At 41.4% G+C, this 15,220-nt stretch overlaps 1 protein-coding gene across 1 annotated transcript in view; it reads right to left on the bottom strand.

The window, feature by feature from the left end:
• Nucleotides 1-12,844, bottom strand: part of GRB14 (growth factor receptor bound protein 14) — a 130,619-nt gene extending 117,775 nt beyond the window's left edge. The window contains exons 1-2 of the mRNA XM_010365318.2: nt 12,119-12,844; nt 10,724-10,856 (exon numbers count right to left, since the gene is read on the bottom strand). Of these exons, the coding sequence (XP_010363620.2) occupies nt 10,724-10,856; nt 12,119-12,624 (639 nt within the window). The 5' untranslated portion in view covers nt 12,625-12,844. The remainder of the gene's footprint in view (nt 1-10,723; nt 10,857-12,118) is intronic.
• Nucleotides 12,845-15,220: the final 2,376 nt, after the last annotated feature.

Here is a 15,220-nt window from a genome sequence, read left to right as displayed (position 1 = left end):
CTTCCTGTGTCCATTCCTACAAGTATTGTTTCCACAAGCTCTCCCCAGCAAACTTCCTGCAGGCAAACCTGTGCTCCAAGTCTATTCCCAGGTAACCTCACCGGCAGCACTAACTTATATCATATCAGGTGTTTGTAGGTGCATTTTCTTTCAGCTTTTATAGGATTTATTTGCATTTACAAATATATATTTCATATATAAATTACATAAATTCAGTGCACTTATAGGATTTCTTTCAGCATCCTATAAATATGTATCGAGAATAACAGATAATACATTTAAACACATGACAAAAGGCCATTTCAGCAATCAATATTTCTCACTAATGCGCTCCTTGCTTTGCTCTTAAGAAGTTCTCCCTCAAGGGTTATTATATATTCTTTGACAACAGTCAGGACATGGAAGAACTGAAGTCAAAAACTGAAAAATGAAAATTATGATTACTCCCATCACACCATCATCTATCTGAATTCAAAATATTTCAACACTGGTCAAAATCCTCATTTCTACCATGATTCACCCTTAACAGAAAGAGGCTTAAGGCATTAAAAAGGAACTCCTTATTTGTGATATTTTGATTAACCATTAAAGGAAGCCTTCCCTCTGTGTGATGCCCTGGAGGTTAACATGCCCCAGGGTAATGCACCGTGAGCAGGTTACTGGGAGCATAGGTGGGTTCTCAGGAAGTGAAAACTGGTTCTCTTAAATCTATGTTTGTACAACCCTTGGAAAATCTTCATGTATTTTCAAAGGGTATATGTCTCCCCACTTCCATGTGATGAACACTGACCTAAATAATTCACCACTGACATTAACTCTTAATAATTAAAACATTTGCTAGCATATACCTCTTGTTCTGAGAGACTCACACTATAAACCTAACTGATATCTCCACTTAATCTTTTCTTTTTTTTTTTTTTTTTTGAGACGGAGTCTCGCTCTGGCTCTGTCACCCAGGCTGGAGTGCAGTGGCTGGATCTCAGCTCACTGCAAGCTCCACCTCCCGGGTTCACGCCATTCTCCTGCCTCAGCCTCCCAGGTAGCTGGGACTACAGGCGCCGCCGCCTCGCCCGGCTAGTTTTTTGTATTTTTTAGTAGAGACGGGGTTTCACCGTGTTAGCCAGGATGGTCTCGATCTCCTGACCTCGCGATCCGCCCGTCTCAGCCTCTCAAAGTGCTAGGATTACAGGCTTGAGCCACCGCGCCCGGCCACTTAATCTTTTCTAAAGCTGTGGATCTTATGAACATGCAGTAAACTTAGAGAAAGTATAGCAGTTCACTGAGCACTCACTTATAATTATATTAAAAATAATCTATACAATCAGAAATATCTTGATTACACGTGATCAAATTTTCATGTGTGTTAAATGAAAGCAAAAGATACGTACTTTTAAAATCCAACTAGTCCAGGATCTAGATTTAATTTTATTTTTGCATTACAAAGAAATAATTGTCAAGAAAAAATTTTTTAAAAAATAAAAATAAAATTTATTTTGGTAAATAGAATCTGTTAATCAAATTTAATTTTATTCTAATTTAATGAAGATGACTGATCACGATTAGAATATGTCAAAATATAATTTGATAAAATTAGTTTTAACTATGGATCTTCAGTAATCCATTTACTCATTCATTCTTTCCATGAAAGAACCCAAGAACAATAAAACCAAGATAACTCACAGAGAGGGAAAAAGAATAAAACAACTACACCAAATAGATAAACGAGACAATTCGGATTATGGTAAGTGCAACCAAGGAAACAAACTGAGAAATGTGATGGGAAAAAAAATTAAAAAAAAACAAACAGGCTACATTTAGGCTGGTCAAAACAAAATCTCCTTGATTAGATGACCTTGTACTGAAATCTAGAGGAAAAAGAGGAATCGCCGGGCGCGGTGGCTCAAGCCTGTAATCCCAGCACTTTGAGAGGCTGAGACGGGCGGATCACGAGGTCAGGAGATCGAGACCATCCTGACTAACACAGTGAAACCCTGTCTCTACTAAAAAATACAAAAAACTAGCCGGGCGAGGTGGCGGGCGCCTGTAGTCCCAGCTACTCAGGAGACTGAGGCAGGAGAATGGCGTGAACCCGGGAGGCGGAGCTTGCAGTGAGCTGAGATCTGGCCACTGCACTCCAGCCTGGACCACAGAGGGAGGCTCCGTCTCAAAAAAAAAAAGAAAAGAAAAAAGAGGAATCAGGTATGTCAAGAGCCAGGGAAAGAGGTTCCAGACTCAGACAACAACCAAGATAGAGTCTTTGAGATAGAAAAGAAAGTTTGCTAAGTTCACAAATAGATAGGGCTGTGGCTGGAGTCTAACGAACAAAGGGTAGAATGTACATGAGGTTTAAGAGGTAGCCAGGGACAAAATCATGGAGAGTACTGTCAGTCAAAGTAAGAAATGTGGATTTCATTGTAAGGTATTAAAATGTTTTAAACCAGGAAATGACATGCTGTGATTTACATTTCTGAAAATTCGCTATAACAAGTGTATGTAGAATGAACCAAGATCAGCTAACAAAGAAGAAAGGAGGCCATTTATGGGGCTCCTGTAGGTGACAAGACAATGGTTAAATTAGGATGATAGCAGCAGAGGTGGGGAGATGTATATAGATTCAAGCCTACTTTGATGAAAAATGTAGCAGTTCTTAACAAGAACAGAAAGAGAGGACTCCTTGAATTTTTGGCTTCAGTAATCAAATAGATGATTTGAGGGTGGAGCAAGATAAATTTAGAGAACTCGGAGGTTACGACCACCCCATACCTATTAAGCCAGGCAGAGTCAAATGTGTATTGCACCTATGCCGGTCTCAAGTGGTCACATCTTATCTCATATCCTTATTTCTAAGTTCAGATACTTGGCCCTGTACTTTCACTTCACCACTCAAGCTGGCTCCTACCAGATGTGATTCCTTTTCTGATTCTTCGTCTAATATTTGAACTTTGACTTTGATGCAGTTTCTACTTTAACCAGACCCTTCTGCCCCAATTATTTCCATGAATGTGACTCCTGTGATCTTTGTCCTATGGCACCCCAAACATACTCTTTATCACAAAAAACTGTGGTCACTATACGGGAATACCTGAACAGAGGCAGAGAGGGAGCTTCTAGGGCTAGTGGAACAGAAGAAACCCTGCTTTCCGCGACTCCTATATCCGCTGCACAGGAGTCATTACTGCTTCTGGAGCCATCAGAATCACTTGCTCTAGGAATCCAATAAAATTGTAGAGCTCTCAGGCACAGAGTGGGTGAGCAATGGGCTGATATGACACCCCTCATCTGCAGTAGGACCGTATTAAAAACTAGGTTTGCTGGTTCCTGTTCCAATATCTTTCAATCACATCATATTGACTCACATCTTTCCACAGAAGCAATTTTAAAAATGGTGCAAGCAATGTTGTAAGAGTACTATACTTTGGAGCCATTATGGATTTTAAGACTTTGGCCTGACAATCTAACCACTGCATGTAACATTACATCTATGGAAAAATGTATGTGAATAAACAGCCAATTTATTAAAGATCTTTTGGAATACAAGCATTTATAAACTGGTTAAGAATATTAAACCTCCTATTTGGGCGGAGCTTGCAGTGAGCTGAGAGCCGGCCACTGCACTCCAGCCTGGGCGGCAGAGCAAGACTCCGTCTCAAAAAAAAAAAAAAAAAAAAAAAGAATATTAAACCTCCTATTTGTGTTTATTTTTTCTGTGGCTTTGAAAAAATGTTAAATGAGTAGACCAAAGAAAAGGACAAGAAATAAAGGATGTTCTCCCTATGTGAGTCCTGCCATTTCTCTTCTAAATTAATCCTGAACCCTTTCTTTCTACTCCCTTGTCTTGGTAAAGACTTGTGGCCATTTCCTGGGGTCTCCCTTGAGCTGACCTTTATCTGGAATGCCAAAAGGACAATTCTCAGGTCTGCTTACCACTACTGAAATACACATAAGTATATACTCATACAATAGAGTTTATTACTATTTGATATAAGCTGACATTTTTTCAAAGCAATATCCATAAGACTGCAGAAACCTTTTTTGTGTTAATTAAAATCCACATTTATATTGAACCATGGATGACTCCAATTTTCTTTCTCTTGACAGAACATATTATATGCCCCTAGGGAAAAACAAACCAGAAGCTGAGATTTCAATAAAGTTAAAAAGAAAACCCATATTGTAGATAAAGCTTGGACTGCAAACGTACCCTGCAAATTAACCAAAAATTAGAGGCAATCTTCAAACTGGAAATAAAACCTTGACAAACAGAAGATCTGCTAGGGGATTTAAGTTTTAAAATAGGAAAAGAAAACTATCTTCTCCTACAATGAAGGAAACTAGCATAAGGTGGGAAGGATCCTGAGTTGGTAACTCCTGTCATCAGAAATTAAGGAACCTCAGTAAGATGTAAGCTCAGGACAATGGACAAGGAAGCTGAGCATCCCTGAAGGGTGACATCAATTGAAACTACTGCCCAATAAGTATGTTTCATAAACATTAAGTGAATTGAGACAAAGGAACTGGACACTCTGAACTGGGTGCGTTAAGTCAAATAAACCAATTGGTGGATCATCATACATCGTATAAATATTACTAGAATTAGTTTTTGTGTCCTGTTTGAGATCTTTTTTTTTCCCCAGGACACTAGCTGTTCATTGTTTCCTCCCTGCCTCCATATGCCATACCTACTAAACCTGTACCTCCTTCTCACATGTTACCACACCCGTGCAGACTGAACAGTGGTCCAGGGCCTTCTGTCCCTTTAGCCACGTATGATTGAACAGGAGCTGGACACACTGGACTAACATACCTCTCTAGATACAGTTTCCAATCAGTTACCAAGTACTGAATCACTAATAAGAGGAAAACTTGGGAGCAGCCACTTGGGGCCACAGGTGTGGACATGAAATCAGGGCAAGCAAGACTGCAGAGAAATGTCAAAGATGATGTGAATTTGCAAGGAGAGACAGAGACTATGAGGTGTGTTTGTGGGAGAACAAAAGAGAGAGAATAGAGAAAGTGGTTGCCTTGATTTTTGCTGACTTTCTTGTTCTCAATTCCAGCCTCTCATGAGAACAGTGACCTTTTGGCCTTCAGGTACTACAACATAACCTTTCAGGCTGGTTCATTTGAGGCTCTGTTTTGTCTGAACAATCAATACCTGGCTAAAATACGAACTAAAGGCCATTTGTAACATTCTCACCTTTGTCAATGAAACAGAATTGTCCTCAGTTTTGAAAGGTCCAATTGCCCCAGTTTGAAAATGGCAGAGAATAAGAGTAGCACTGATTTGTATACATGTCAAAGAGAAAAAATATATAAAAAATCAAATTCCTATAACCTTCCCCAGAACATTCCTATTCGGTGGGTTTTGCAAGAGGTCCAAGTATCCATATTTTTAATAAGCATCCCTGCTGATTCTGAGGAAGGTGATTTAATGACCACACTTTGAGAAGCACAGCTGTAAAGGCTGCTTCAACGCTGCTACAAAGATCTGTATACTTTCAAATTCTTCTCCCAAAAACTTATATTCATCAAGTGCCAGCATTCAAAAGCTGCAAATTGCCATCGGAAAGATAGATTTGTTTGAAACCCTAATAGGAGAGAGTATTGTTTCTATTATTCTTTCTGCATATATGTTTTGTTTCCAATTAAATGGGATTTTGTAAAATAGCTCAGAGGGCCTAAATACAATTTATGATGTTGTTTCCATCTAAAAATGAATTTAAACTTCCAAAGAGCTAATTTGCAGACATTTGAAAGCTAAGCAGTTTGTAATTTGAGAATTTCATGAGCCATTCCAACTGAGAAAATTCAATTATGAATGGTTTTAGATGATACCAAGGAATTATTGTTATTTCTGTCAGGGGATAATGGCATTTGGGTTATAAAAGAAAATTCATTTTTCAGAGATGAATATGAAACTACATAGAGATGCAATGATGGGGTGTCCAGGATTTACTTCAAAATACTTTAGCAAAGAAAATAAAATTTTTAAAAAAGAAATGGATGGAGCAAATGAGGCAAAATCTTGATAATTGCTGAGTCTGGAAAAACTACAATATGTACATAGGGTTTCTCTTCTTTTACTTCTGTGTATACTAGAAAAATAAGTACATGAAATTTCAGTTAATGTAGCAGTCACACAAGATTCCTATAGGACCACACATGCAAGTTCAGCATGTCCACATTGGGATAATGACTGGCATCAAAAAGGAATGATATAAGAGGCCTTTTAATTTGGGGACAGAGATCTACTTATCCTTTGAAAGTCCGTGACACGGTAGAGAAAAAAGAAATAAAAGGCAGAGCATATGGAAAACTATTTTTTTAACTATTTGAGATAAATTTTTAGTTTTCTGAGATATACAAGAAAAGGCTTAATTTAATAAAGAATAAACTAGAAACAGTGTGGTGAGGGACAGGACACATTGAGACATGATATTCTTTTTGATCTCCCTTTATTTAAACTGTGGAAGCACGAGCAAATCCCTTCTGGTTTTTGCATATTCTTTTTTGTAATCTCAAAATGCAGGTGACATACTCACTTTCTTGTGTTCCCATGAAATAATATCCTGTGGACTGTAAACTACATACAAAAGCTGGTTATTAATAATACTAATAAATCTCATTTGATAATAAAATCAAATATTTGATAGATTTCTCAGAACAATTTTAGGGAGAAGATGGAGAAGAAAACTAGAAGAGAAAACGTAGTTACATTTTGGGAAGAAATAAAAAGAGGAATTCCAGGTCTTTAGAGGAATATTAACCAACGGCATTTGTCTCCCTGTTCTTCTTGTGTTATGAGGAGAGTTGTAACTAACAACACTGGTATATATGTATTATTATACTACTCTTATTTACAGTTTCCCTTTCTTTATAAATTGTACCTGCCTAAAAAGGGACTGTCAAAGTCTCAAGAAATCCAGATTTCAGGTGCTGGCTGTGCCACATAGCATTCCTTAAACACAAATTACACATCTCTAAAAGAAGAACATTGGAAGAGAAGATCTGAAAAATCCCATCCAACTCAAACATTTCATGACACAGTTTTTCATAGTATTTTTTAAATCTCTAAAGCCTTCAGAGGCTTTATTCTTTCTTAGTTGTACAACATAGTCCTGGGAAGCAATTAACCAGAGCTACCACACATGCTACGTCCACGCAAAAAGTTACCTAGGGGTTGACAAACAAAACAAGAACTGATTCTGCTGCAAGAGCTAAATAAAGATTTCTAACTCTTTGCTTTTCTTCAAACAATAGGTGTTTAGGGTTCATTATTAACAGATGATTTCCTTATACATTTAAATCAGAAATTAGAAAAAAAGAGATTAAGTTCATAATGGAAGTCACTTTTAAAATAAGTAACTTTTCTGGACCATGTATGTAAGGGAAGGTATACTTTAAATTTGCTTTATTGGTAAACACAGAGAAAGATGCCTAGGAAATTTGGCCATCATTATAAAAAGAGGGAAAGGGAATAAAGAATATGGATTCTCTCTCATTCTAGCTTTCATTTAAAAATAATAGTACTGAAAGCCTCCAGTATTGTACACTTTGGGACATTTTATTTGCAAAAAGTGATAAAGCATATTCCATTTGTGGCTTCAATGCACTTTACCACTCATGCATTATGTAGGCATCTCAAATAGTAAACAAAATGTATGATTTGTAAGATGATTTTTGACTGTGATTTTTAAAGGCCAGATGAAATTTAACATTTTTAGTCTCAATTCACTCAAATTTTCTGCTCATTGATTTGTAAATAACAAGTACAATTATTTTCTTCACTTTTTCTATGAGGAGAAAAGAATCACTAAAATGACTTGAATGGTTAAACAGGACAAATGAGAGAAAATATAAAGTAAAGAGACATCTTCTCCTATAATATTTCAACCATAAGTAATACGCAGTAGAACATATCGCAGAGTCACTTACATCATCTCAACTGAAGGTTACAGATAAACTGGGCCAAAAACAGCATCTTATAAAAGGGTAATATATGTCACAAAGGTACTGAGTTGGGGAACTCACTTACGTAGTCATCTATTCTCAAAACCTTCCTCATTTCAAAGACCTGAGTGTGTTCAAAGAAACTGAAACAAAAGGATCAGTTCTAAATGCAAAGTCTAGGTGAGGGAAAAAGGAAACATAAAAGAAAGAAAAAAGCAGCCTCCCTCTTCCTCAACTTTGGGGTACCCTTGTCTTCTTAGAGATCTCAACCCTTGGGCCAAGGAAGAGATCAGCAAGAAGGGCCCTTCAAAGGTGGGGACAGCCCTCTGGGATTGATCTTTAAAAATCAGGCGGAGACTGTCTACTCAGGAAACAGCACAGCTGTGTGTGTGAATACAGTGCGCTCTGAGAAGGTCACTGTGGACACAGAATACGAGGCCAGAGCAGGAAACCTATTGGGGTCAATAACAATATCACCTTTTCCCCATTTCTAGTTTGCTTCCCCTCCCTCCCCCCGCCGCCATTTTCCAATTTAAACTTGATCTGAGGAAACGTCATCAATCTCTAAGACGTCTTACTCTAGTCTGATGACTATCGACACTTAGGGCACATCCTACCTTAATCCTGGCACTTCACCCACTCTTTCTCTTTCGTCCCCTATACTAACATAAGCACACCAACACCTCTTCTCACTTTCTATTCAAAACAAACCCTGCATCATCAACAATCTCTTAGACACAGGTATTCTGCAAGTGCCCATTCATAGCATTAAAGTGAGTCAGCCCAGATCTCTTTCCCTTTACTTCCTGTCTGGTTCAGGCTCCACCCCCTACCACAACCCCAGATCGAAGCCCCATCTTTTAAATATATCTTGCATTGTATTGTTGCTTAGCTAGTGGCCTTACTGTCTAGGATGTTGTGAGAAACATAGCAGGCCCTTAGTAATTTGGGAACTACCTATTAAATTCTTCCAGATGACCATTATGTCATCATCAGACATTTCCTTTTCTTACTCTGGCTCAAGGACAATCCAGAATCATTTCTTTTTTTGGGGGGGAGGGGACAGAGTCTCACTCTTTCGCCCAGGGTGGAGTGCTGTGGCACAATCTCAGTTCACTGCAGCCTCCACCTCCTGGGTTCAAGCGATTCTCCTGCCTCAGCCTCCTGAGTAGCTGGGACTACAGGTGTGCACCACCACACCAGCTAATTTTTGTGTTTTTAGTAAAGACAGCGTTTCACAATGTTGGCCAGGATGGTCTCGATCTCCTGACCTCGTGATCCGTCACCTCGGCCTCCCAAAGTGCTGGGATTACTGGGATTACAGGTGTGACCCACTGCACCTGGCCTCTTCCCCCCGCCCCAACTACCATGGCACACAGTCAAATCTATTATCCTTATTTCCATTTTCTATCCAAACCAAAAAGTCAACTCTCAAAGAGCTTGGAAGTTTCACTAGGGCTGTTTTTTTTTCCTTGGGATCTGACTTTAAACCTTACCCTGATAATAAAGGTCTCAAGAGAGTCTCCTCTTTATCTCCCCAAGCAGAGTTACAGTCCCACACACTTAAGGGTTTATTTCCCCTTTCAAAGATGCCAATTCAGAACATAGTTCTGCTTCTAGAAAAATTTACTCCCGTTTTCTCCAGTCCTTACCCAAAATCATGTGTACCAAGTGACTTGAGTGACCTCTCCCCCAAAAAGTATATACACAGGGCTTCCATCAAATATATTTCCTACTGTCTCTATCATTGCTGTATATGATCAAGAATTCATCTGCTTCCTAAGGTATTTCCTTCATTCCTAAAAATATAAACACACACAGTTGAACCCATCAGAGGTAATAAAGGTGCAGAAACAAAAAAGGGAACAATAGATGCAGAAAAATGGCCAACTGTCTTGTCCTCTCTGTTCATTATCCTTCTCCCATTGCAAGCATCTGGCTATTTTAATTTACTGTTTCCACCCTTGTAAGAACAAGGTGCATTTTGTTTAGTGAGGCTTCTCTTTGTTTTGCTGGGTCAAAACTGGAAGAAAGTATATGACAAGAGATGAATTATTCTATGATATACTCATTTTTTTTCCCCTCCAAATGTATAGCTATCGTGTATTTTCTGTTAGTTGCTTGGTCCTTAAAATCTAATTTGCTTAAGTCAGTCCCAAACTAGAAACTTGAAAAAAAGAAAATCATAAAAATACGGTCCTCAGTCTTCTAAGAATCACTTACAAGTCATCTATCTTCTGCAGTCAGAGTCTCCAAACTGAGGAATCTACTGAAATGAAGACATGTTGACCCTAAACTCTAAGTACCTTTTGCCACAGCATCACTCTATCACTTTCCTTTAGTAAATGAGGTTGGCTTGGGTTGGAAATGTGAAAAATTAAACCAAGTATTAAATGAATCAGTCAATCCCCTTCTCACCCCACTACCACTGCCCACCACGCCGCAGCCTCTGCCCAATTCCTGGCTTAAAAATGATCATCTCTCCTACCTATCTCGTGAATGATCATTGCTGCCAACCACTGTACTTTATATATATTCTGTTTTAATCCATCCCAAGACCCTCAGAGGCAGGTTTGAACATTCCCATTATACAGCTTAAAAAAATGAGGCCATAAATGGAAAATAATGCCAAAGGACCATGTCAGTCAACAGAGATATTTAACAGAGCCCATGCTAATCCTTTGTTAATACTGTGGATTACAGAACAATCTTAAAGACTGTATGGATTCAGAACTCCTAAGATATTTGAATTTTAAAATTTAAAAATGCATACCTGTTTTTTCCTTGAATTTGCTTTGGGAAACAGGTCTGCTGACAACACAGATGTAAATGGAGAACAGCATAGCTCAGGAAAAGGGTTTGGAATAGATGGCATTTCCGGAACATCAAGATCTTTCTTTTTTCTCCTACAGTAAGAGAACATAGGATGTAATTTACATAAAACAGAATGTAAAATATAATTGCTGTCAGGATTAAAAAGTGTGCTAAGGCGAACATGTACCACTCTGTGACAAAGCTCATATTATATAAAGTATACAGAAAAGGTCTGTGATGTACTTTCTATGGGTCAAAATATAGTATGTTAATTAGATACAAACAAATCTCCTATAGTTCCTCTCTCTCTCTCTCTCTCTCTTCCCCCACCCCCTTCCTTCTCTCTGTCTTTTGCCTTTAAATCACCAGGCATAGAAACTCCATCACGTTTGATAATTTTCCTGAAACAGAGATATAGACTATACAATTACTAATCCAAACATCATCCTGAGGAGTCAGACATTGTTATGCATCCATGATATTGTCTCTAAGTTGCATTTAGTGCATTTGTCCTTATATTTTACTAATCGCTTTGGGAAGTTATGATTTATTAATTACAGCTGTGGTTCATCTCACTTCAAATTTCATTCACAATGTTGCCCACACACAGTCTGTTGATTTTCAAGTGCTTATAGATATTAAATAGCAAGGTAGTGTTTTGGGGAGGTAAGTTAATAGAACTTGCTAATATAAATGTACTATAGTCCACTGGAGAGTAATTTTAACTTCACTGAAGTTGGAGTGCTTTGAAAATCAGGAAAAAAAGTAACATTTAAATGTATCAATATAAAGGACTATAGATTTTTGTATTGTTGTAACCTTTTTTTTTCCCGAAAGTATGTGCAACCCTAAAGGCACTTAGTGTTGAATGCTATGGAGATTGGGAAACCCTTTAAAGCCTCTGTTCTTTCCTGCTGAACAGCAAGACTGCTCAAATGTCAATCTATGCTTTGCTTCTACAGGGTCGCTCTAAGACTCTATGTGGGAGGTGAATACATTTATGCTACAATTTTCTAAAATATATAAAATAAAATAGAGTTTACTTTGTGAAAATGCAGGGCCACGAAGGAACAGAAGGTGATCAACCTGCAGCCTAACCTCCTAGTTTCACACCGATGGGCAGAGGCTAGAGAGACGAGAGCTCTCAATGAAACGGTGATGCTATTTATAAGGCGCTGTGAGATCGCAATGTCCTGCTGATCCGGTAGGAGCCAGCTCAAAGGGGATTGTCTTCAGAGACTTTTACAAACTTGGCCCAGCTCTGGGCACATGGCTCACCCCCTAGGACCGCCTCCTCACCCCGTCGCCGGCTGCCCAGCCAGGACACTCCCCCGCGCCCTCCAGGGTTGCCTACCTGTCTGCAGCACAGCTGCGGGTCCCGTCCGGAGGGGACAGGAGCGCTCCCGCGTGCAGCCAGGGGGCCGGCGCCAGGTCGTGGGCGTCGCCCCTCCCCTGGGCAGCGCCGCACACCTGGGCGGCCAGCGGCGAATCCCGGGCAGCCGCCCTGCCCGCGGCGCTCTGCCCATCTTGCAGGGTAGTGGTCATTGTCGCCGGCCGGGGGGCTCGGGCGTCATGGGAGACTCGGCGCGTGGGGAGAAGGGGATCTCGCGGCCGGAGGCGAGGATTGCCGGCTAGGCAGCCCGAGCGCTCTGCAGGTGTGGTGGCCTCGCAGCCTGCGCTCAGAGCCCCGGCGGCTGAGACGCGCTGCCGAGCGATCTGCGAGGCGGCGGGGGAGGGGAGGGGGCGGAGGAGGAGGGTGGGGAGAGGGGAGGAGCGGCCGGTGGGTGGGGGCCGCGGGCGGCGGGGCGAGCCGCGGAGGGGGCTGGGAGGGCGCGAGAGCGCCGGGCCGGCCCTGCACATGTCCCGGGGTGCTCGGGGCCGCTGGCATCGCTCCCGCGCCGTCCGATCCGGGACGCGAGGCCAGGACCGCTGCCTCCCCAGGTGGGCACCGGGGCGCAAGACTGAGCCCAGGGTCTGGGCGGCCCCGGCGCCGCTGGAGGCGGGGACCCAGCAGAGCGGGCGCTCCAGCTGGGCTTGCCGGGACGACCGCAGGCGGGACAGGGGTCTGCGCAGCCCTGACCCTCATACCCTTGCATTCTTCCTGCTCTGCCATCTGAGATCACCTAAGCTGTTGCTGGGCCGCCATGACAGTCCCTACCGGGCTAGGAGGCCAGGAGGCCAGGGCACCAAGGGGCTGGGTTTGCCCCAGTCCTTCCCCACGTGCCTCTTCTTCCATGCACTTCGCAGCCAAAGATTGGGGGGTTAATGGGGAGCAAAGAGTCCGATCATTATAGAAAACTACTGAGATTTTGAGAATTCTCAGTAAAGCATGAATAAACCCGTAGGTGTCTGGAATTAGAAAGACTATTTGTTTTATGGTAATGAGGGAAGCTTACATTAATGAATTCCAGGTTGCCTTACGCTACCTAGTCCATCCCCTCAACAGCTCCATAAATTAGATGTTTATCTCATTTTACACAAAAGGAAACTGGGGCTCAAAGCCATCGAGTACCTTGCACTGGTAACATAGCACTAGTAGCTGGTGCAGTCAATATTCCAACCCAGAAACTTCCTTCTCAAAAACCCAGACTGTTTGAAATAGTAATGACATTATCATGCTCACCCTCTGAGATGCAGCAGCCCTACTCTGAAATGCTGGGTGATCCTATTTCTGCTCTTCCAGTAAGTGTGCCCGTCCCTATGCACTGTTGAGGATTTCCAAATGTTCACAGGGTCTTTGTTCTTTGACCACATTGGGTAATATCTGTCCCTGGCATCTGCTTTACCAGGTTTTCTTAATTTCAACAACCTCTGCCCAGGGAAAGGTAAACATTGCCTCCAGAAGAAAGTAGCAGCCCCCCTCCCCCATCTCAGTGCATCCTCGCCCACCGAGGCACCGACCACTAGAGAACCCAGGGGTCACTAATTCCCAGCCTATGAGGAAATCTGGGGCACCCCGTGAAGACAGAAAATCCTTGAGTCACAGTTCAGGGAATCCAAGTTCTTTATTTTCCTAAAGTCAAAATTAAGGCACAAAAGTGACCTGGGTCGCAGTGGGTATGATCTCTGGGATCTTTTACACCAGAGGTCCCCAATCCCTGGGCCCTGGACCACAACATACTAGTCCATGGACTGTGAGGAACCAGGCCTCACAGCAGGAGGTGAGCGGCTGGTGAACCAGCATTACCGTTAGAGCTCTGTCTCCTGTCAGATCAGCTGGGCATTAGATTCTCATAAGAGAGCGAACCCTATTGGTGAACCCTGCCTGCCAGGGATCTAGGTTGCTCCTTATGAGAATCTAACAAATGCCTGATGATCTGAGGTGGAACAATTTCATCCTGAAACCATCACCCCCACTCCACCTCTGATTGGATGAAACCGGTCCCTGATGCCAAAAAGGCTGGGGACACTGCAGTTTATACAATACGTTGGCTAAGCTAGGACAAAATGGTGATTCTCCTTCTCAGGAAAAAATAATAATACTAATCATAGTGATGACTAACATTATTGACACGTGTGCCAGACAAAGCCCTCACTCACATCTAGTTCTCTGAATTACAGATTCTATGTCTGGGTTTAAGTGAATTTAATTTAAAAGCTTACAGATATACTGAGGTTATTCCAGCAAAAAATAAATGAGGTATGTAGTTGCAGACAACTTGAACTAAAGAAACAAAGAAATAAGTAAACTTTAATCATTATCATCATTATCCCAATTTTATCTGGAACTCTTGCAAGCAGCCACTTCTCTCTAATAATGTACTTCAGCACATGAATTAGTGGCTGAAGTTTATACTGTCTCCACTCCCAACAACTCTCTCTCTCTCTGTCTCTCTCTCTCTCCCCTCCCCGCCCTTCCCCTCTGTCACACACAGATACACAGACACACACACACACACACACACGGGGAGGGGGGGCAAGGGGGAAGACAGAGAGAGAGAGAAAGAGAGAGAGCACACTTGATTTTTTTTTTTTCTTGGAGAAAGGGATAGGTGGAAATTACATGTGTCTTTGGAATCACTGGAAATGCTATTTCCCAGTGGTGAATCCCACTCCACATCCTAGCATAATTGCCATAATTTCTTAACCTCAAGAAAAAGTATTCCCTGGTTGGAAAGGTATCTCTATTGTGTCTCCCCTTTCCAGGCATTCTCCTGTTTAGTGGAAATCCAGGGACGGTCAATTGGCAGGCTTTATGCTCGTAATCCGACCCCCATGGGTAGAAATTGTAATCCCTGAGATTACCAGGGGCAAAAAGAAAAAGAACAGGTCTCTGAGAATGAAAAACTAAATAATTTTGTCTTGTAGCACTAAATGTTACATTTACTCCCAGTAATACCTTGAGAATCTGTACCAAGAGTTTATAGAATTAGCTCATTCACATCTTTGAAGCAAGTCAATAAAGGAACTAGGTTTTTTTTATCCAAGTGGTTTACAAGAAATGATTCTAAATAAA

Source organism: Rhinopithecus roxellana, chromosome 14 (genome assembly GCF_007565055.1).
Source record: "Rhinopithecus roxellana isolate Shanxi Qingling chromosome 14, ASM756505v1, whole genome shotgun sequence".
In the NCBI taxonomy this organism is placed as follows: domain Eukaryota; kingdom Metazoa; phylum Chordata; class Mammalia; order Primates; family Cercopithecidae; genus Rhinopithecus; species Rhinopithecus roxellana.
This window is presented reverse-complemented; position numbering and strand designations above follow the sequence as displayed.